The sequence below is a fragment of the Piliocolobus tephrosceles genome, chromosome 10, assembly GCF_002776525.5.
Source record: "Piliocolobus tephrosceles isolate RC106 chromosome 10, ASM277652v3, whole genome shotgun sequence".
Classification (NCBI taxonomy): domain Eukaryota; kingdom Metazoa; phylum Chordata; class Mammalia; order Primates; family Cercopithecidae; genus Piliocolobus; species Piliocolobus tephrosceles.
In genome coordinates, this window is record NC_045443.1 from 114,765,022 (window position 1) to 114,787,769 (window position 22,748).

Genomic DNA, 22,748 nt, shown 5'->3' on the forward strand with positions numbered 1-22,748 from the left:
TATTGCGATTAATCAATCATTCACTGGCTGAGTAATGTCCCAGGCACACATCATCTTCTTTAGTTCCTTCCATGACCCTGTGAGGGACCGACTATTCCCGCTTTATAGAAGAACAAACTGAGGCTCAGCAGGGATGTAACTTGCTCAAGGTCACTGACCTTGATGGAGGCAGACCCACAATTTGAACTCAGCCTGTCTGGCAGAAAACATGTAGTTCTGTGTTGTTGTTGTTTTTTTGTCTGTCTCCCTTTGTGTGATCACTTAACCCCCAAACCACACTGATCTGATGATAAATAATGATTAGAAATTACAGCTAAACAAGTGCACCTAGACAACCACTATTAAAGATGAGTTATGGCGGGGCGTGGTGGCTCACGCCTGTAATCCCCGCACTTTGGGAGGCTGAGGCGGGTGGGTCACTTGAGATCAGGAGTTGGAGACAAATCCATAGGAACAGAAAGTATAACAGTGGTTGCCTGAGGCCAGGGAGGGGAGGGGCTGGAGAGGGAGAACAGGGAGACACCGCTAACGGGCACCAGAGTTTCTTTTGCAGAGAGATAAAAATGTTCTAAAATTACATTGTTTTGATGGTTGCATAACCCTGTGATTATACTAAAACTATGGGGTTCAATTTAAATGGTGAATCTCATGATGTGTGAATTATATCTCAATAAAGCCATTTAAAAAACAAATTACTGAATAATCATAACAACAAGGGCAGACATTAACACATTAACTAAGCATTGCCATTTTCTGGCCTCTGTGTTCAACTGTACTTGGATAAGCCTGGGCTGCTATAACCCTCTCCTTCAATTCTGTTAGGTAGGTATGATTCTACGCCCATTCTAGAGATGAGAACTCCGGGATGTGCCCAAGGTCCCGGTCCCACAGCTAGGAAGAGGTATATAAATCATCCTAGATCAAGCTTATCTAATAGTTTCCAGTTAACTGCATCCAAAGTGCTTTGCAAGGCTGGGTGCAGTGGCTCGCACCTGTAATCCAGCACTTTGGGAGGCTGAAGTAGGCAGATCACTTGAGGCCAGGAGTTTGAGACCTGCCTGGCCAACATGGTAAAACCCCATCTCTACTAAAAATGCAAAAATTAACCAGGCGTGTTGGTGCGCACCTGTAACCCCAGCTACTTGGGAGGTTGAGGCAGGAGAATCACTCAAACCCGGGAGGCAGAGGTTGCAGTGAGCTGAGATCGTACCACTGCACTCCAGCCTGGGTGATGGGGTGGGGGAGAAGTATAAGCACACACGTGCAAACTCACATACACATACTCCCTCTGTCCTGCCTGATTGAAAGCAAAGGATTAGGAAGACAATCTCCCACCTCTGGGACCCTCTTTTTGACACCCAAATCCCTGGAGCCAAGGGCTCAGCTCACAGCTCAGGCAAGACTCCTCTGGCACAGCGACTGAGAGAAAGGATGATTTGTGAAGCCTCAGGAACTGACTTTCAGAACACCCCAGGCCCTAGCAGCTGGAGCTGGTCTAACCCGATGTGCCTGGTGAGCTGCTTCCTCCTAACCGCGCCTCCCACCCCAACCCCCGCCCCCACCCCCGGGCTGACCCTGGGCCCCCAACAGGGCCCCTCAAATAAGCACCTGCTGCATGTCTGCCTGCATCAGGGCCCCAAAGCCCACGGAAGGACCTGTCTTTCCGTCAAGGGCTCCTGGGTTGGAAGCTTTTCCAGTTTTCTCCTTCCTCCCCTCTGAGCCCTTCTCCAGGGCCCTGAGGTCACAGTTGCCATGGGGATGATGGGCAGAGATTGGCCTTGGTTCCTGGCAGCTGGACCTCATTATTTCTGGCTTTAGATTTCAACCTGAGGGAAATGCACACCAGTCCATGGGGCTGGTGGGAGTTTAACTGGCCTAATCTTTTGGGGATGGAAGTGAACTGTCACTTACTATCAAAAACTTCAATGTGAAAGAACACACCTGCCTGTCCAAGTGGCTGCTAAGCCCTTGAAGGTGGTGAGCCCAGACTGAGGTGTGCTGAAGTGGAAACCACACACCAGCCTGCGAAGACTATGTACAAAAAAGAACGTAGATGACTGCAATAACTTTTGATACTGATTATATGGTGAAGTGATCATATTTTAAATATAATGGGCTAAATACACTATTAAAATTCATCTCACCATTAATTTCCTTACTTGCCTTAATTAGAAAATCTAGAATTACATTACATAATGTAATTACATTACAGCTACTAGCAAATTTACCATGATTACACCTCACGTTACTATTTGTGTTGGGCAGCGCAGGTATATACCCTTTGAACCAGAACTTGATCCCTAGGAACAAATCCTGAGGAATTAAGACAGGTGTATAAAGCGGAACATACCAGGGTAATCATGGTTGCCTATTTAGAGCAGTGAGAACTGCAGGGCCGAGTGTGGTGCCTCATTCCTTTAATCCCAGCACTTTGGGAGGCCAAGGCTGGTGGATCACCTGAGGTCAGGAGTTCGAGACCAGCCTGGCCAACATGGTAAAACCCCGTCTCTACTAAAAATACAAAGATAAGCCAGGCGTAGTGGCAGGCACCTGTAATCCCAGCTACTCAGGGGGCTGAGGCAGGAGAATCGCTTGAACCCGGGAGGCAGAGGTTGCAGTGAGCCGAGATCATGCTATCACACTCCAGCTTGGGGGACAAGAGCGAGACTTTGTCTCAAAAAAAAAAAAAAAGAAAAAAGAGAAAAGAAGTTGGGGGAAATGCTGAGCCACAGAAAATGAGACAGATTAGTCCTGGTATATCCTAAAGTTGGAATACTACAGTCTTTATAAATATTTTTTAAATATTGTGGGGCATCGGAAAATGTCATATGGCATGTTGTTGCATGGAAAATCCAACAGACTAAGATCTCATTTACACACGGAAGTTCATATTGATATACACATGTGCACAAGAAAAAATAGGAAAGGGTATATAACAAAATAATAGTAGTTGTTTTCAGATGGTAGAATTACAGAACATTTCTCTCCTCTCCTCCCTTCGACCCTAAATGTGGTTATTTGTCCCTTAACTTTTCTGCAATTTACGGAGATTAGTTGTATAATTGTATTTGGGTTAATTTTTTTTTTTTGAGATGGAGTCTTGCTCTGTCGCCCAGGCTGGAGTGAGTGGCGCGATCTCCACTCACTGCAAGCTCCGCCTCCCGGGTTCACGCCATTCTCCTTCCTCAGCCTCCCGAGTAGCTAGGACTACAGGTGCCCCCCACCATGCCCAGCTAATTTTTTTGTATTTTTAGTAGAGATGGAATTTCACCGTGTTAGCCAGAATGGTCTCTATCTCCTGACCTCATGATCCGCCCGTCTCGGCCTCCCAAAGTACTGGGATTACAGGCGTAAGCCACCTTGCCTGGCTGGTTAAAAATTTTTTAACCATGATGACTATAATGACAAATAAAAGAAAGAATAGATGTTGATGAGGCTGTAGAGAAACTGAAACTCTCATACATTTACTAGCAGGGATTTAAATGGTACAACCACTGTGGAAAACAGTTTGGTAGTTCCTCAATTAATGAAACATAGAATTACCATGTAATCCAGCAATTCTACTCCAAAACAATTCTTTTTTTTTGGAAACGGAGTCTCTCGCTCTGTCACCGAGGCTGGAGTACAGTGGCGCATTCTCAGCTCACTGCAATCTCCGCCTCCTGGGTTCAGATGATTCTCCTGCCTGAGCCTTCCAAGTAGCTGGGTGGCATGCACCACCACTCTTGGCTAACTTTTGTATTTTTAGTAGAGATGGGGTTTCACCATGTTAGCCATGCTGGTCTGGAACTCCTGACCTGAGGTGATCCATCCGCCTCAGCCTCCCAAAGTGCTGGGATTACAGGCCCGGCCAACAATTCCATTTATACCCAAGAGAAAAGAAAATGTACGTCCACACCAGAAACCTGTAACCAATGTTCAAAGCAGCACTGTTCATCAGTCCCAAGAGGTGGAAACAATCCAAACATCCATCAACAAAGGAATGGGTGAACAAAAAGTGACACATCCAGATGACGATTATTCAGCAAAAAAAAAAAAAAAAAAAGAAATGAAACATTGGTAAATGAAAAGAAATGAAGCATTGGTCAGTGTTACGGCATGGATAAACCTTGAAATAATCACATGACGTGAAAGAAGCCAAACATACAAGGCCACATGGTATATGATCCCATTTATCTGAAGTGCACTGAACAGACAAATCTAGTGAGACAGAAAGTAGATTGATAGTTGCCAGGGGCTGAAGGGGCTGAAGGGTGTTGGGGGAATGAGAAGTGACTGCCAATGGGTATTCTTTTGGGGGTGATAAGTTGTTCTAGAATTAGGTAGTGGTGGCCAGGCACTGTGGCTCACACCTGTAATCCCAGCACTTTGGGAGGCTGAGGTGGGTGGATCATTTGAGGTCAGGAGTTTGAGACCAGCTAGGCCAACATGAGCCCCACCCCCCGTCTCTACTGAAAATACAGAAATTAGCCAAATGTGTTGACAGGCACCTGTAGTCCTGGTGCTGGGGAGGCTGAGGCAGGAGAATCATTTGAACCCCGGAGGCGGAGGTTGCAGTGAGCTAACACCACTGAACTCCAGCCTGGGTGACAGAGCAAGCCTCCATCTCAAAAAAAAAAAAAAAAAAAGAATCAGACAGACAGTGGTGATGTTTGTATGACTTTGTGAATATACTAAAAGCCACAGAACTGTATACTTTTAAACGGTGCATGTCATGAGCTGTGAATTAGGTGTCAATGTAAAAACTGTTTAACCTTGGGTATGAAGGGGCAATAGAAGCCAATTCCTTCCTCAGATGCTGTCAAGGTGGGGTTGAGAATTTCAGTGTCTCCAGGGTCAGAAAGGCATTACATGAGAGAAGGGGCCTGTGTAGGCATGAACTGGAGCCCCACCCTGTCGAAGGGGCTGCCATGGAGGCCAGATTTTCCCCTTTCATTAAGAGGAGGCAGAAATCCGCTGGGTTACAAAATATCGGCAATCGACTGCAAAGGGTTCTGAATGCTGGGTTAAGCGCATTGCCTGCCTGGCCCTGGCCTCCTCCATCAGGCTGTGGGGACCTGCTTACAGCCCTGCTGTGCTAAGCAACCCGTCACCAGTGGGAGGAGAGCCACACAGGGTAGGGGGTCAAGGACAATGGTCCAGAACAGGGAGGATAGGAGGGGCCCAGGGACAGAGGAGCAGGCCTGAAATCCCTCCTGGAGTCCAGCCTCCTTTCCCTGACTCGGGAGGGAAGAGAATGTCAGCACGTGCTCCCATCCATTTTGGGGCACCAGGACTCTGTGAGCCTGTAGTCCCAGGACCCAGGTGAGGGGCATGCACACCACTGCCTGCTCTTCCCACAACCCCTGCGGGCCCCCGGGAGTGTGTGGGCCCTGAGAGATACTCCCGAGGCCCCATCTGTGCTTGCATGGCCCTCTGAGCACCTCTGGTCTGCTAGGTGCTTGCTAGAGGCCAGGGAAGCAGGCGCAAAAAGCGCAGCCCCATTCTGCTGGAAATGCACATCCCCTCGCCAGGATCTAGGACGGTAAACGCTGCTTTAGCTGGCCAAGGGGCACCAGGGTTGCAGTGGAGGTTCTAGGCCATGGGGATGGGAGTAGGAGGTGATGCCCAATGGGGTTGTGGGGTGGGGTGGACAGTGCTGGCAGAGGGCATAGCCTCGGCAGAGGCAGAGCAGGCAGGGCTCGGGGAGCCTCAGGCTCTTCAACGTGGGTGGAAGACAGGCAGGGAATGAAGCAGCTGGGGTGGTGGGGGTATCAAGGCCTCATCCATCAGGCCAGGGCATTTGAACTTGCCCCGAGTCTACAGAGGACACCAAGCCAGGGAAAGAGATTCGAAGTGCCTGTCAACAGACAGGGTGGGTGTGGATGAGACTGAGAGATGGCAGGTGCAGCCGCCCAGGGTGAGGGTGGGGAAGGGGGAAGGTGGAAGGGCTCAGGACAAGGCCCTGCTGGAAGAAGCAAGCACAGCTGATTGCCTTCTCGCGTGCCCCAGGGACTCCCCAAGCCACCCTGCCTCCCGCTGGCCCCACCAGCTGTGCCAGCCTGGACACCAGCCCCAGGACACCAAGAGGCATCACTGGGAATGTCTTGGTGACTTCCAAGACCCCCAGCTCTCTCCTGCTTGCCGCCTCTTGAAAGACTGGCCAGGACTCAACCCAAACATTGGGGAAATCCCGGAATACAGAGGTGAGCCAAGCCGGATGGAAAGGTGAGCTCCTGACAGCACTGCCGGGGGAGGCTGCTGTGAGTCTCTGCTACACATCCCACTCAGTTGTCACCCTGAGCTCCCGAGGCTGCTTCCTCCTCTGTGATACAGAGGTGACAACAAGACCTCCTCCCTCTTGAGGTTGTTCACACCATGAAAAACCACCACAAGCTATTCACGATCGCAACCACCAACATGGCAACCACCCAATGTCCACCAACTGGTGAGTGCAAAAACGAAACGGGTATATCCAGGTGATGAGATGTTATAAATATAACACAAAGGGAGGCAGCCCTGTCACACTCCAAGGCATAACGCTAGATATACAAGGCCTGCCTGCTGCAGGATGCCATTTACATGAAATGCCCCAGACAGGCAGATCCGCACAGGCGGAATGCAGATTAGTGGTCACCAGGGGCTGGGAGAGGAGGAAATGGGGAGTGACTGCTAATGGGTATGAGGTTTCTTGGAAGGCAATGAAAATGCTCTAGAAATAGATGTGGTGGTGTTTTCATATCATTGTGAATGTAGTTAATGCCACTGAATTGTACACTTTATTTTATTTTTCAATAGGGATTGGGTTTCGCCATGTTGGCCAGGCTGGTCTCGAACTCCTGACCTTAAGTGATCTGGCCACCTCGGCCTCCCAAAGTGCTGGGATTACAGGCATGAGCCACTGCACCTGGCCTGAACTGTATACTTTAAAATGGTTACAATGTAACTTTTTTGGGTGGTCTCTCACTCTGTTACCCAGGTGGATGGAGTGCAGTGGCACAATCACGGCTCACAGCAGCCTCAAACTCCTAGACTCAAGTGATCCTCCTGCCTCAGCCTCCCGAGTAGCTGGGACTACAGGTGCATACCACAGCACCCAGCTAATTTTTACAATTTTTCTTTTGTAGCAACAGAGTCTTGCTATGTTGCCCAGGCTGGTCTCAAACTCCTGGTCTCAAGTGATCCTTCCACCTCACCCTCCCAAAGTGAGTAGATTACAGGTGTGAGCCACAGTGCCCAACCTAAAATGGTAAATTTTATGTTACATGAATTTTGCATCAATTTTTTAAAAGATCATGCACACCTTTAGCACAAGATCTAGAGGGAGACACAGGAGACGCAGGAGACGCTGGGGTTGCCGGGACTGTTATTATTGTCCCCTAAGTAATCCCGTGATACCATCGTGGCTGTTCAGCTGGATCCGGGCTCACCAGGGACTCAGAACTTGCATGCCTCCTGTGGCTACAGCCAAAACAATGACAACCCTGGGCCTTGGGAGGGAGACAGGAAGGGACATCCTCCTTAGCCTTGCAGGGACCACTCCACAGGGGACTACCCTCCCCTCATGCCGGGCACACGCAGGGTGCTTCATGATGCTGGATGCCGGTTTCTCTCCTTCACCTGCATTTTCCTTGGATGCCATGTGCTAAACTCATATACATCATAGATCACTCTTAGCTGCTGGGATGTTAAAATTAACCAAAGATGCATTTGGGCGCACTTGGCCTTGAGAAGGAAGCTCTCAAATCCAATTCTGTCCTTCAGAGCAGCAGCAGCAGCTCGAAGATTAATTGCTGGCATTTATGCAGCACCTTAATACCCTTTTCACGCCAACTTCGACCCACTTTGTAAGCGTGAAAGCCAAGGAATTCCTGGTAAGAGCTGCCGCAGGCCCACGTCAGCAGTGTTTACTTCAACCTCGGATACCAAGGGTCCTGTCAGGATCTCCGTGGGTTTTTTCCTGCCCTGAATGAATCCTCCAATTCTCAGGATTGAAGGGGAAGCTGGGACAGAGTGAATTGACTTTAGAATCTACTCTTCTCTCATGAGCAGTAAGGCAACTGAGAAAGCTGTCAGAGTGGGTGCTCATGACTTTAAAAATCACAGTCTGTTTTGCTCATCTATGTTCCCTTCCTACAGCTATGCTCTGTTCTTTACCATGCGCCTTATAGCAGTAATAATAACCACCTTATGTTTTAGCCGGGCATGCTGGTGCACGTCTGTCATCCCAGCTACTTGGGAGGCTGAGGCAGGAGAGTTGCTTGAACCTGGGAGGTGGTGGTTCCAGTGAGCCGAGATCGCACCACTGCACTCCAGCTTGGGTGACAGAGTGAGACTCTGTCTCAATAAATAAATTATAATAACCATCATGTGTTAACATTTACCCAGAAGCTAGGACTCAGCCAAATGCCTGGAATTATCTTATTCAGTCCTCACTTTTAGGGTGCCTCCCTTTAGGGCTGTGCCACCCTTTTAGGGTGGTAATCACACTCATTTTATAGATAAAGAAACTGAGTCTCAGAGAGGCTAAGTCACTCCCTGAAGGTCACACAGCTAGGAGCAGCACAACTGCGACTCAGACCGAGGTCCATGACTTTAGATTCTATTTGCATAGCCATTGGCTAGGCTGTATGCCCAAACTGAGGAGGGATGGAACAATAATATCATTTATGCAATTAGAGAAAATACATATCATTTATGTAATTAGAGAAAAATTTCTCCATTTTAATAAAAAGACTAAAGATGATGAAGGGGAAAAAAAGCAACAGTGAATCAGGAGAGATTTTGAGAGTGGGCGAGTGGGCGTCTTTCGGAGCATCTAAGAAGCAGGTTTTCACAGCCTTCCAGAACTATCTTCAGTTCCAGATTTATTCTGAGGCCAAATCAAGCAGAAACAGGCTTATCTAAAGCACAAGGCTGGCCAGGCACAGTGGCTCATGCCTATAATCCCAGAGCTTTGGGAGACTGAGGCGGGTGCATCACTTGAGGCCAGGAGTTTGAGACCAGCCTGGCCAACATGGCAAAACCCCTTTTCCACTAAAAATACAAAAATTAGCCGGGCATGGTGGCGCATGCCTGTAATCCCAGCTACTCAGGAGGCTAAGGCACAAGAATCACTTGAACCTGGGAGGCAGAGGTTGCAGTGAGCCGAGATTGTGCCACTGCACTCCAGGCTGGGCGACAGAGCGAGACTCTCTCTCAAAAAAAGAAAAAACAGTACAAGGCTTACTTCAGTAGGACACTTGGATCAGGAATTCCAGGTCCTGCTACTCGGAGCTAATACAGATTCTGCCTTCCACTACAAACACTGGATAAAACAAGAAACAAATGTAAGGCTCAGCTAAATGGAAGGAAAGGGCAATACCCAAGTGCCAGGGGCAAGGAGGAGACTGGGAATGAGCAGGGTTAGTGATAGACGCTGCTGAGGTAGCCCAGGTGTTAGAGTGGTTTCAGGCTCCAACAGCTAAGGGCTTCAAGTCCACTGAGTGACAGAAGAGGTCTTGGGTCTGTATGAACTGGAGCTGTGCCCCCTCTAAAAAGCTGAAATACAAAAGGCTGCCTCTGCACATCAGGTGGGTCAGAAAAAACATTCCCCACTGGCCCACAGAATAATAAGAAAGCCATCTCTGCTAAGGAGATGGCAGGGGAAAGGGGAAAGAGCAGGCTTCTGCAATGAACCCAAAGTCTAAGACTGAGCCACACACTGGTGAAAAATCCAAGCCTCTGTGGGGCAGGAAACCCAAATCAAGGAGTTAATGTGAAAAGTGTTTCCAGACTGGTGAAAACCTTGAGATACCTAGCACAAGAAATGCAAATGTACTGTGTAAGGCTCTTCTAAAACCCAGGGCACACAGGTATCCTGTGGGGCAGTAGGGGGAAGGGCCGAGGGGAGTCGGGAAAAAGTCCCAAGATGAGCTCATAATCAAAAACCAAACCATACAAGAAAATGAACCATGATACAGGAGAATCAGCAGACACAATTAACAAAAGGAATAGCACTCCCAGAAGGCAAAACAGAAGAGACTATATAGTAGGCTTTAAATTATTAAAAACAATGGGAGAACAGTACCCTATGAAAAAGAGGTGAATGTGAAAACTATATAGCATTTATAAACATTTTTTTACAAGTCATTGGAATTTTTTTTTTAATTGAATAGGTTAAGGCAGCAAGGTTGTAATAGATGAAGAGAGAATTAGTGAACTGGAAGATGAATCTAAGGAAATGATCCAGCATATGGCACAGAGAAAAAGAAAATAGGAAAGAAAGATTAAGAGGCATTCAGACAGAATGAGGTGAACCAACATTTTTGTAATAGGAATTACTAATGAAGAAGATAAAGAGAAAGGGGAGAGATAATATTTTCATAATGGAAGATATGAACTTTCTTTAGAATTAAACAACATAAACCATTCCCAGGATAAATAAAAATAAATCCACACCTAGACAGAGCATGTACAAAACACCAATGACAAAAATTTTACAACAGGGAAAAGGGAAAAATAGGTTTCTGCAAAGAAACATCAATTAGACTAACAGCTGATTTCTCAACAGCAACAAGACCAAAAATGAATCGCTGAAAAAAAAAAAAATCCAGCAACCTTACATTTTACACTTAGCCAAATGTTCATTCATGCATGCCTGCAAAATAACAATATCTTCAAAGTTTACAACTCACAGATCCTCACTGAAAAATCTATGGAAAGGTGCATTAAATAAGAAAACTATATTCATAAGGAAGACTGGTTGCAAGAATTAATAGTGTCTGCATAAAATAATAATGAACAACATGTAGGTTCTTAAATACTATGGAGTGATACAAATTAAAATACATTAAGGTCCCCAGTTATGAGCACAAGGGCAGAGATGGTGATTAAGTTTAGGCATATCCAAGATAGCAGACATATAAAAAATGAATTACTAAAAAAAGTTATAGCATGCCCTTTAAAAGAAGATACGTAGCCAGCTCCTGAAATGATTAGTAACTGCCAATAACTCTCAAGCACTGAGGATGGGTCAAGAGCTTTGCCCAAATTCTAACTAATCCTCACAACATTCGGTGACACAGATTCTATTTTTGCTCTCATTTTACAGGTGAGGAAACCGAGGCTCAGGGAGGCAAAGTGCCTTGCCTAGACGGTAAGAGGCACCACCATGATATAAACCCACATCTATCTGCTGGAAAAGGACAGGTGGTAAGAAGCCACCTGTATGCCACAGTGGGACTCTGGCTGAGGTCCTCGGGGAATGCAGGCAAGGGCAAGACAGGAGACCCCCTTAGAAATACCAGGTGGGTGAGGCCAGAAAGTGCTGGGTATTTGTTCAGGGTTCTCTGAACACTGGGACCTTGGCATAGGTGCTCAGGAGGAGCTTAGGGAACCCTCTTCCAACCTCAGCACGTGGCACAAGCTGGCCTCTACAGCCCCTCTTAGGGGACTGCTGTCTCCGGCCTGGCCACCTGCCCTCCCTCCTGGAGGCACCTGGGCCCTGAGACCTCCACTGACCTGCCACGGAGCAGTGCCAAGATCGGAAGGCTTGCTCCTAACAGAGTGCCGGTCTGCAAAGGTCACACCGCTGGGACGACAAAGAGCTTTTTTGTCCTAGTGCTCCGTGGCCACCACCACCAGCGGAAATCACCCACTCGACCTTCTGGTTTTATAAATTAATAATTAAGCTGGAGCAGGTAACAGGAAGGCTGGCAGGACCAGGGGTGCCCAGGCCCTCACCCTGTACAGTCACACCAGCATGGACAAAAGAACAAAAGAGGCCCTGACTTTTCTTCCCAGAACCATGGGCCCTTCTGAGCTGAAAACACCTCATTCCCTCAGCTTGAGATAACAGATCCTAACGTGCTTTGCAAAGGGAAGAGCATCTTATCAACACCCAGGGTATTCTGTTTGTCTTACTGGGCCGTATGGCATGTCTGAGCGTTGATTAAATTTCCACGATGCATTCTGGAGACCATTAACTCACAAAAGCATATCCTGCCAGGGTGGTGGTAGGGGAGGCAAGAAAGATGCAGCAGGGATCTAATTACCGCTAACCTGCAGAGCGAGGAGCTCTTGGAGAGGACTGCCAGCGGCTTGTACAGAGAAAACACAAATTCTTCTGAAACAGACCTGAGCCACCCAGTGACACCCTAGGAAACAGAGGGGGCAGCACCCTCCTGCTTCTTCCTCCCAGCCGTGGTCCCCACTCCCCTCCCACTGCCCACTACTAAGCTTGTTCTCCCCAGGGGCAGCCCACCTAGATTCTAGAACTTTCCACATCACCCAGAACCAATCCTATCTGCCTCAAGGTCCAGTTCTCCCCTTGCCAACTTGGTAAACAATGTGTGGAACTCTACTGAGGAGGTTGTGGGGTAACAGCATGGCCTCCCCCAGATCATAGAGACGTGCGGACTCTCAGAATCTCAGTCCGGAACATGTGGGGTTCCCGGCATGCGGGAAAGGCGGTTTCTCCTGGCACTTGCAAATCCCACTAGAAGGCTTAGTTTTGAGTCTGGGTTCCCTACCCGGTAGCTAAGTGACCTTGGGCAGTCATTTCCTGTGTCCAAACCTCAGTTTGCCCATCTGTAAACTGGCAGCAATAGTCCCGCCCTCAAAGGGCTTTTCAGCAGAGCAGATGATTGACAAGTGCTCAAGAAAGAGCAGCTGTCGCCTCATTCATAGCTGGCTGCGGCTTTTAAGGGCAGGACTGGTGGCTCAGAGAAGGGCACGGCCTGGATGAGGCATTTGAGCAAAGTGGCACACGACAGCTCCAGTGCCCAGCTCAGTGCACATGGAACGCCAGCCTCCAGGGTCCTGCTCTGTGGCTGCTGCAGACGGTGAGATGATGGGGGTCCAGGTGAACAGAATGAAAGATACCAGCACGGGCCAGAGCAGGCAGGTGCCTTTGGTTGATCCCCAGCCCTTTGAGAAGCTTCCACAGCAGGCCTTCTCCTGCAGGTTCCCCTGTGAGCCCCCAGAGGGGAGAGCAGGGGAGGCCTGGAAGCCCCACCCAATCAAGGCAGAAAGGGTTCCAGAGGCTGGGGGTTCCCTGTTCCGGACCACTCTGTGGATGACTCCAGGCCGGGGCCCCCCAGCTCCTGCCCCAGAGCTCAGAGCTCAGCATACAGCACTGGTCCTCCCCTGCCCCCCGCTCCATTTCATGGACACATTCATTCCGCCTCTGCTGAGGAGCCACTGTCTGAGGAGGGAGCCTGAGGTGGGAGGATCACTTGAGCCTGGGAGTTAGAGGCTGCAGTGAACTGTGATTGCACCACTATGCCCCAGCCTGGGCAACAGAACAGGGCCATCTCAAAAACAAATTAATTTTAAACGATCAATGAAAGTAATTATTTGAATCATTTTCTTACTGAGGCATGATTTGCATACAGTGGAAAACACTTCAATGTTTAGAGACTCTGATAAGGGCAGAGGGCCCTCCCCAGAGGCACTCAGACAATTCCGTATCTTATTTCATGGAGTTCATGGACTCCCTGAAGATCCCAGGGGAAAAGCCACAACCTAGCCCAGAGGAAGAGAAAAGGCGCGGTGACTTTGGCTGGTTGGCTGTTCAGCTTTGGTGGATGACCGAACATTGTGGAGTTGGCTGGTCCACCCTGGCCCATCAGACCCTTCTTCCCGCTATGCTACAGTTGTTGTGGTGCTCCCCTGTCCCCCTTGAGCCCCTGAGCTTCTGGAGGGCAAGGAACGCATCTGGTCCACCCTGGTGGCAGAATATGGCTAATTGTGAATGAGCCAAGTCCACGGTCTGGGGCCACTTAAAGACTTTAGAACCAAGAAGTATTGCCCGGGGGTGAGAATGCAGTGGCAAAAGCAGCGCCACCCCCAGCAGCCACACTTGGCCACGCCAGTCCTCCCTGCCATCTCTAGTTCCTTCTCTAAATGGGATTAGACCAGGAATGGAATCTGACTCTCTCTCTTTTTTTTTTTTTTTTTTGGAGACAGTCTCAGTCTGTCAGCCAAGCTAGAGCACAGTGGCACTAACTCCTGGGCTCAAGTGAACCTCCTGCCTTGGCCTCCCAAAGTGCTGGGATTACACGCATGAGCCACTGCACCAGTCTGTGACTCTCCTTCTCATTCTGATGCTTGTGGCCTTGGGCAGTCACCTCCTCTCTTGAGCCTCAATGTCTGCATCTGTAAAATGGGAAACCAACCGTGTTCCTGGGAGGATTCCATCAGCTACTGCGGGTATGCTGCCTGGCTCAGCTGAACGTTTGGCAGATGTCACGCTCCCGAGAAACATTAGCTCTCACCATCATGAGGTCTGAACTCTAGGTCTGGAGATTTTTTTTTTTTTTTTTTTTTTCCTTTTCCTTCTGGCAGCTTCTTGGCATCAACATAGACATGCGTGAGGAGCTGTTCTGGAGCCTGAAGGAAAAAACAGACCCTTCACCTCTCCCAGAATCCTCCCTCTTATTATTTCCCTTCCAGCTCTGGGAGCAGACACGGATGGGGGGACAGGAAGTGGGGCCACCTCCAGGCCAGCTCAAGGTGGTGAAGGACAACTGACTCAGGTGAATGATTCCCAAGGAGCCGCCCTTCTCTCGGTCAGGGCCCACTTTGCACCTCGGTCCACACACCAGACACCACTCGGCTCCTGTCACCAAGGGTGCACGGGGAAGGTGAGCTCAAACACACCCCCGGGACGCCTTCGCTCCGGCTTTTCATATGAATCTTAACAATCTAGATGGGAGCTTTCTTGGCTCAGAACGGATTCCTGGGAATACTCGTTTCTGGTTTAAAGCAATCAATGAGACTCTAACAGGCAGGAAGAAGGGAGGTGGGCCCACAGACCTAATGATGCCCTGTGTGGGCACGCTGCTGCTCAGGCGGATTTTTGGTGGGGCTGGCTCAGTGCTGATGCCAAAAGAGTTCATCATGAAGGGAGGGAACCGGAGATGCTGGGGGGGGCTGGCAGCCGAGGACAGCTGGTGAGGGTGGCACTGGGTTTTCCACTGGCTGCCTGTTCCTGGACAATACACCTTGAGTTTTAAAGTCCCCACGGACGGTGCCCCTTTAACGTGAGCCTCTTGCGTTCTCACTAAACCACCAAGTGCACACAAAGGTGAACAAGACACGTTCTTTCTGCTCTAGGGAGTTCCAAGTTTTGAGGGGGTGGCAGGTGACAGAGCTGACAAGTATAACACGGTGTGATGCCTGCTATTGCAGAGGGAAGGAAGGAGCTCCAGGAGGCCTGAGGATGGGTGTTTAACCCTTAAAGGTTGGATGGAGAGATGGCTCTCTGGATGGGAGCAGCAGGTAAGCCAACTCCTGAATGATAATGAGCATTCGTTTCATAAACAGACAGGGTTGGCCGGGCGCGGTGGCTCAAGCCTGTAATCCCAGCACTTTGGGAGGCCGAGGCGGGCGGATCACGAGGTCAGGAGATCGAGACCATCTTGGCTAACACGGTGAAACTCCGTCTCTACTAAAAATACAAAAAACTAGCCGGGCGAGGTGGCGGGCACCTGTAGTCCCAGCTACTCGGGAGGCTGAGGCAGGAGAATGGAGTAAACCCGGGAGGCGGAGCTTGCAGTGAGCTGAGATCCGGCCACTGCATTCCAGCCGGGGCGACAGAGCAAGACTCCGTCTCAAAAAAAAAAAAAAAAAAAAAGAGACAGGGTTAAGGCTGTGCGCGGTGGCTCACGCCTGTAATCCCAGCACTTTGGGAGGCAGAGGCGGGTGGATCACTTAAGGTCAGGAATTTCAGACCAGCCTGGCCAACACGGTGAAACCCTGTCTCTACTAAAAATACAAAAATTAGCTGGGCATGGTGGCAGGTGCCTGTAATCCCGGCTACTTATGAGGCTGAGGCAGGAGAATTGCTTGAACCCAAGAGGCGGAGGTTTCAGTGAGCTGAGATCATGCCGCTGCACTCTAACTTGGGCAACAAAGGTGAAACTTCATCTCAAAAAAAAAAAAAAAAAGAGAGAGAGAGAGACACAAGGTTAAGAGGAAAGGTTTGAGTTTGTTTTTTCTTGTTTTTGTTTTTTTTTCAGACAGTGTTCACTCTGTCGCCCAGGCTAGAGGACAGTGGCATGACCTTAGCACACCGCAACCTCTATCACCCAGGTTCAAGCCATTCTCCTACCTGAGCCTCCCAGATAGCTGCGATTACAGGCATCTGCCGCTGTGCACAGCTAATTTTATAGTTTTAGTAGAGACGGGGTTTCACCATTTTGGCCAGGCTGGTCTTGAACTCCTGACCTCATGATCCACCTGCCTCGGCCTCCCAAAGTGCTGGGATTATAGGCGTGAGCCACTGTGTCTGGCCTAACCTTACCCTGGGTGGAGACAGAGAAAGGCTCCCATATGTAAACATCTAATTGTGTACATCAAATGAAAACAGTGCTTTAGGCAGAGGAACAGCTTTTGTGCAAAGGCCTGAAGGTGAGAAAAAATACGGGCAGTCTTTTTCTACCCCTTCTTGGTTCCTAGAAATTCAAGTGGCAACTACACACAGTGAAAGCATGCTGGCAGTAAGAAAGCAGCCTTGGGGCCAGGCATGGTGGCTCATGCCTGTAACTCCAGTGCTTTCAGGAGGCTGAAGTGGGAGGACCGCTTTGAGGCCAGGAATTTGAGACTAGCCTGGTCAACATGGCGGGACCCCCGTCTCTGCAAAAAAATTTAAAATTAGCTGGTGTGGTGGCGCACACCTGTAGTCGTAGCTACTGGGAAGGCTGAGGCGGGAGGATCACTGGAGCCCAGGAGTTCGAGGTTGCAGTGAGCTTGATCAGGCCCCTTGCACTCCAGCCTGGGTGAGAGAGTGAGACCCTGCCTCAAAAACTAAAAATTAAAAAAATTTGTAAAAAAAGAAAGCGGACTTGGGAATCCTATGATCTCTAATTCCTCCACTTACCAGCTGTGGGACTGCAGGCAAGCTGGTTTACCTCTCTAAGCCTCAGTTTCCTCACCTGTAAAATGGCCCTAACACCGCCTTCCTGGGGGACCATTACTATAGAAAGAGCGTCATGCAGAGAGTGCCAGCGTGGAGCCTCACGCTCAGCAGGTGCCTGGGAATTATGTTCATTATCACCATCCTCAGCCTGACTTTCTGGTCCTTTCTGAATGGTGTTCTCAGAAAGGGACCAAGCTGATTCCTCCCCAGGAAGTCAGGGGTCATCTTGGTCCTCAGGGAGGCAGGGAGAGTCAGCAGCCCTGGGGACTCAGCCTGTCCTCTGGCCACCTTACCCTGAGGCTCTTCTCCCTGCTTCTCAGGCAAGATTCCCAAAGGAACGGCCTTGGAGGAAGGGACCTGCCTGACCCACTGGGTCTCTGGGAGCTGATGTTCCCATGCCAAGCCAATTGCGTCGCATACATACGTACGTAACCTTATTGAATCCATACAACTACTTCAGGATGGGGGGGGAGGGGGCGGCTACTGAGGCTCAGAGAGGTAAAATGATTTACCCAAGGTCATGTAGCTGGGAGAGGTGGGACCAAGATTCAACTCTCAGCTGTGGCTCGGAGTGACCAGGACATACAAGAGTGTTTAAAGCATAGTCAATAACAAACATGTACACGTGTTTGGTCTAACTACTTCACATATATTAACTCACTTAATCCTTCCCAACAACTTCAAGGGAGGTCCTATGACTATGCCCATTTTATAGTAGATAAAACTGAGGCTCAGAGAGCATAAGTGACTTGCCCAAGGTACCTGGCAAGGCCCTTGAAGCCAGGCTCCTGCCACAGCCTGAGCCCTGACAACAGCTGTGTCCTCATCTCATGCATTCTCATTTACTGTTGCTGGCTTGTCCCTGACACAGGGCCTCTGCATTCGAAGTCCCCTCAGCCCGAGATGCCCTTTCCACTGATTTGCACACCCCTGGCTCATTCTTCCTTGGATTTCTGTCCCATTATCACCTCCTCAGGGAGACCCTCTGGATCCACCCTAAAGCTCCATTCTCAAGCCACCCTGCTATGCCTCGTTCACAGTTTAACACCTGTGGGGCGTTTTGTTTACTGTGTGTCCCTCTCCAGGAACAGCAGCCTCTCTGAGTCATCTCTAAATCCCCAGCCCCTGGTCTATAAATATTTGCTAAGTGGGTAAAAGTGACCGAATTATGCAGTCCCTTTCGGAGGAGGACCAGGGGCAACTTTCCCCCTACCTAAAGTTCCACCTGCCTACTCTGGTCTAACGTCAGAACCTCCTCTCTGACCCTCTCCATCTCCCTTGGGTTATGAAATCTGAGCTCTGGGCGGCAAGAAGGGAAGTCGCTGCAGCTACATCTAGGAAGGTTACAGAGCAGGAACACAGCATCTCTCATCCCCGTGGGAGGCTGGACCCAGGAAACTGACAAGACTCCCAGCATGCTCTGCAGCCCTTCCTCCCGGTCAAACCCACAACCGGCGGAATTCCCGAGTGTCCCGTGGGCTGCCGGAGAGCCCACCCCTCCAGCGGGGATCCCAGCCACAGAGAATGCCCATTGACATCCATCCAGATTCAAAGCAGTGGGAGGCTAGGAAAGGGCACGTGAGAAATAATAAAACCAGGGAAGACCCAAGCAAGCAAGAGCTGGAGGAATCCCTCCTTTCTCTCTCACATTAGTCTTCGGATTGAAGTGCATAAAACTTTTTAAGTAAAATATTCAACATAGTTCAAAAGGAACATATAAAAACGTTTACAGAGAAAAAGCTCCCTCTCCCTTCACCCTTTCCACTCCCCCCGCAACCCCCATCAAGTATATATTAGTACTTTCTGGTGGATTCTTCCAGTTTGCAAATATAGCAATGACAAATGTATACTCTTATTTTCCCCTCTTTTTACATTTTCTATTTCTTTTTACTTTGCAGCTCCAGCTCAAAGGATCCTTTTTAAAAAGACAGATAAAAGGGTACCATATTACATATGCTGAGCCACACCTTTTACTTCTCTAGTTGGATATAATTCTGTATTTCTACACACACAGAGATACAGATATAGATGTATAAGTGCGTGCATACACACACCAGTTATTAATGGTTTTCTGCAATGTTCATCTAGTTCTCCTGGAAAGGGGTATTTGGATTGGGGGGTCAAGAGGGGGTGCTTTTCAGCTGACACACAAACAGCTGGGCCATCCTCTCTTGGTGATCAATACTGGAGGCTGGTTCTCTGCACTTGAAGCAGATGCCAGGAGCTAGCTCTTTCCCAAAATATCTGCAGCTCTCATTTCCTGAGCGTCTACCAGGTACTAGGAGAACTCTTACAACAGAGAAGGAAAGCTGAGAATCAGAGAGGTAAAGTGACTAGCCCAAGGTCACACAGCCAGGAAGTGGAGCTGGCAGGGTTCACAGCCGGTCTGTCCCTCTCCAAAGCCGGTTTGTTTCCACACCTGGCCCCCGCGGTCTCCAGTCCCCACCCTGGTCCACAGCCGGAGGCAGAACCGGCCACGCCGAGGTCAGGACCCAGGGCCAAGTCCCCAGCCAGGCTGAACTCGGCGGACAAGCGCTCTCTCCGCCATTTCCCTGCGGGCACCTCGGCCCGGCCTCCCAGGGCGCCCTGCCCCCGGGCCGATGCGGGGTGCGCAGCCTTTGCTGGCCCCGGCAGACCCAGTGAACTCAGACGAGGACGCCGGGCTCCCGGCAAAGTGCTCTGCGGCCGCTGCCTAGCTAAAGCCTCCCAGCCACCCGCGGGGATGAGGCCGCCTGAACCCATTGTACAGATGCGAGGACGAAAGCAGGCGCGGAGAGCCGGCTGTCCTGCCTAAGGTCACCCGGCCGGGGAGCGTCGGAGCCCGGTTCCCACCCTGGTCCGCTGACTTCAAAACTTTCCGCTCCTGCGCTGCCGAATGCACACGACTCTCAGGTGCGGGGCGCGCGCACCAGCCGGGCTGCCTGAGGCGCTTGCCCGCCCGGCCCGAGGCACCTGCCCTGCGCTTGGGAAGCCTGGGCCCCGCTCCCTCCCCGGTCCGCAGTCCCCCGGCCAGGGAGTTCCTGGGCCAGTCCGAGGCTGAGCGGCTGCGGCACTGAGCATCGTCGCACAGGTCCTCGCCGCCACCGCTTGTCTCTTAGTATGCGAAGTGGCCGGCGGGGACCCATTTGAAAGAGGAGGAGACTGAGGCGCAGAGAGGGCCCGCCAGTGGCCCAAGGTCACACAGCGCGGCGGCGGGCCGGGGCCCCCAACAGTGGCCGCTCGGAGGTCCTGCCCCGGTCCCCGCGCCGCCCCCCGCAGGTACTCACAGCCGGTCTTGCCCTCGAGCTCCCGCACCTCCTCGGACGCGGAGTGGGCAGCACCCATGGTGCCCGCGGCGGGGGCCCCGGGGCGCGCGTCCCTCTCAGGCCCCGCACTGGCCTCGGCTTCGCAGCGGCGGGACTGGCCGCGGGACTGGCCTCAGCGCTGGCCTCGGGTTGGGACGCCAGCGAAGGCTGGGAGCCGCGGGTTCCGCGTGGGGCCGGAGCGCGGCCTCTTATAACGGCGGAGGGCGGCGCGCCGCGGTCCTAGCGCACGCCGGTTTCGCGCACTGCGCTGCTCGGGGAGCATCCAGCCCCAACCAGGAAACCGCCGGGAAGGGGACCCTGGAGCCCACCGTTCTGGGTTCCCAGGCCGCGCAGCAGCGGCCACGTACTCCTCGCCCCTTCCGCACTCCTGCTGGATCTGGAAGGAAACAGGTGTGAGCAAAGTTGGGGGCGTAGGTAGGAGGGGTGGGACCCCTGGGAGGTGTTAGGCCCACTCCCAACCCATCCCACCTTACATCCTCCAGATCTCAGGAGGGAGACTCCACCTAGATAGTCAAGGAAGTAGGCGAGCATGAATTAAATCTATGGAGAACAACAGTAATAATAATCCTATTTGAAAGTGCACCATGTGCTTTCGTTTATTCCAGGAAAGCCCCAGCACCCTTCTGAGGTGAACACACCCACGTGGCGGCCCTTGTGGGCCCTGCACAGCCGAGCAGCTGAGGGGCACCTCAAACTGCAGGAGCGGGCTGGGCGCGGTGGCTCACGCCTGTAATCCCAGCACTCTGGGAGGCCAAGGCGGGCGGATCACTTGAGCTCATGAGTTCGAGACCAGCCTGGCCAACATGGTGAAACCCCGTCTCTACTAAAAACACAAAAATTAGCCAGGCTCGGTGGCACATGCCTGTAATCCCAGCTACTTCGGAGGTTAAGTCAGGAGAATCACTTGCACCTGGAAGGCAGAGTTTGCAGTGAACTGAGATCTCGCCACTGCACTCCAGCCTGGGCAACGTAGCAAGACTCTGTCTCAAAAAAAAAAAAAAAAAAAAGCGGGCCCAGGAGACTGCATTTGGGACAAACTGCTGGAGAGAGGGCCATGCTGGTGGTCCCCACGCCCATTAGGGAAGTTCTGGGTTAAGATGGCTTAAGGGGTTGGCTGTCCATCCAGGTGGGGTAACTGGGGCCGATGCTGTTGCTTGTGTAACATGACTCCTCCTCCTTAAAATAAGGATAAATTAATGAGATGTCCACCAAAGGGCCTGGCATGGACACAGCACATGGCCACAGAGGCTGGTGGGCACTATGGAATCTTGTCCCCTGGAGAGGCACACAGCCAGGGCAGAACATCAGGGTCAAGGCACTCCTGTTCTGAAGGCTCTAGTAACAACAGTGCTTAGTAACACCACCATCAATGACCGTCAGGTATCAGGTCTGTTCTGGACGTTAGGCTCTATGGTAAATGTTGGGGGAGAAGGGGGACAGGGTAGGGGGCAGCAGTTTTTCAGTGCCCACAGAGGGGACTTGGGTGGACCTACCTCCATCAGTTTCACAGGCTGCTGGGACGGGGGCTGCTGAGAACTGCTGTTCATTCCTGCAGACTACAGGCTTAAGCCAAGGGTCACAGCCCTTTCCAGGGGCAGGAGGTGACTTTCAGAGCCCGAGGTAGAGGGTGGGGGTTGGTCCTGAAACCACCTAGAGCAGCAGAATCAGCCCCTTCCTGGTTGCAAATCCAGCTTTTGACCAGGTGCAGTGGCTCCTGTCTGTCATCTCACCACTTTGGGAGGCTGAGGCAGGAGGATTGAGCCCAGGAGTTTGAGACCAGCCTGGGCAACATCGCAAGACCCCAGCTTTACCAAAAATTAAAACTTTTTAAAAATGAGCTGGGCACAATCGTGTGTGCCTGAAGTCCCAGCTACTTGGGAGGATGAGGCAGGAGGATCGCTTGAGCCCAGTAGTTAGAGGCTGCAGTGAGCTATGATTGCACCACTGTACTCCAGCCCAGGCAACAAAGCGAGACCCTGTCTCTAAAATGGAAAATCCAGCTTCCCCTTACACTGCCTGTCTTCAGCTAAGGCAGCACCTGCAATCTGCATTTTAAAGCACTCTCCAGAGGGCAGTGCAAGACCTGATCAAGGTGGGAAGATGTTGGCTGTGGGGCATCAACGGGTCTGAGCTGGCTGGACAGCTGATCTAGGGATTGCATTTCGGGTTAGAAGGATTCTGGAAACAGGCAGGCCTCTGGGATCAGGAAAAGGAGGCTCAGTACTCCCTGGGAGTTCTGAGCCTCTGAGCCAGCCCATTACATACAGCTGCTGGGAGCAATTTTATTCCAACTTAAAATGTCAATTCCTGGAATTTTATTATGTTAAATTAGTCAAGGATTAAATGATGGAGCTGTCTGATGTAGGGGATAGGAAGTGGCATTCTCTGGACATCAGCCCCTCCTGCTTGGCACAGTTGCTCCAGTGGGGACAAAAGCCCTGGGACAAGGAGAGGGGCACATAGCTTCACACTGTCCCTTGGTAATCTTGAGGAAGCTCCTGGTATCTAGGATGGAGCCTGTCCTACCAGATCACCTGTCTACGCTGACCCACTGACTGCTG

At 50.8% G+C, this 22,748-nt stretch overlaps 1 protein-coding gene and 1 long non-coding RNA gene across 2 annotated transcripts in view; one reads left to right on the forward strand and one right to left on the reverse strand.

Moving 5' to 3' along the window:
• TESC (tescalcin) overlaps positions 1-20,701 on the reverse strand; it is a 63,154-nt gene extending 42,453 nt beyond the window's left edge. Inside the window, 2 exon segments of the mRNA XM_023204268.3 lie at positions 20,149-20,563; positions 20,656-20,701. Coding sequence (XP_023060036.1) covers positions 20,149-20,449 — 301 coding nt within the window. The 5' untranslated portion in view covers positions 20,450-20,563; positions 20,656-20,701.
• The window catches only part of LOC116418965, a 42,250-nt gene continuing 39,904 nt past the window's right edge, over positions 20,403-22,748 (forward strand). The window contains exons 1-2 of the long non-coding RNA XR_004229193.1: positions 20,403-20,577; positions 21,375-21,574. This is a non-coding gene — a long non-coding RNA (uncharacterized LOC116418965). The remainder of the gene's footprint in view (positions 20,578-21,374; positions 21,575-22,748) is intronic.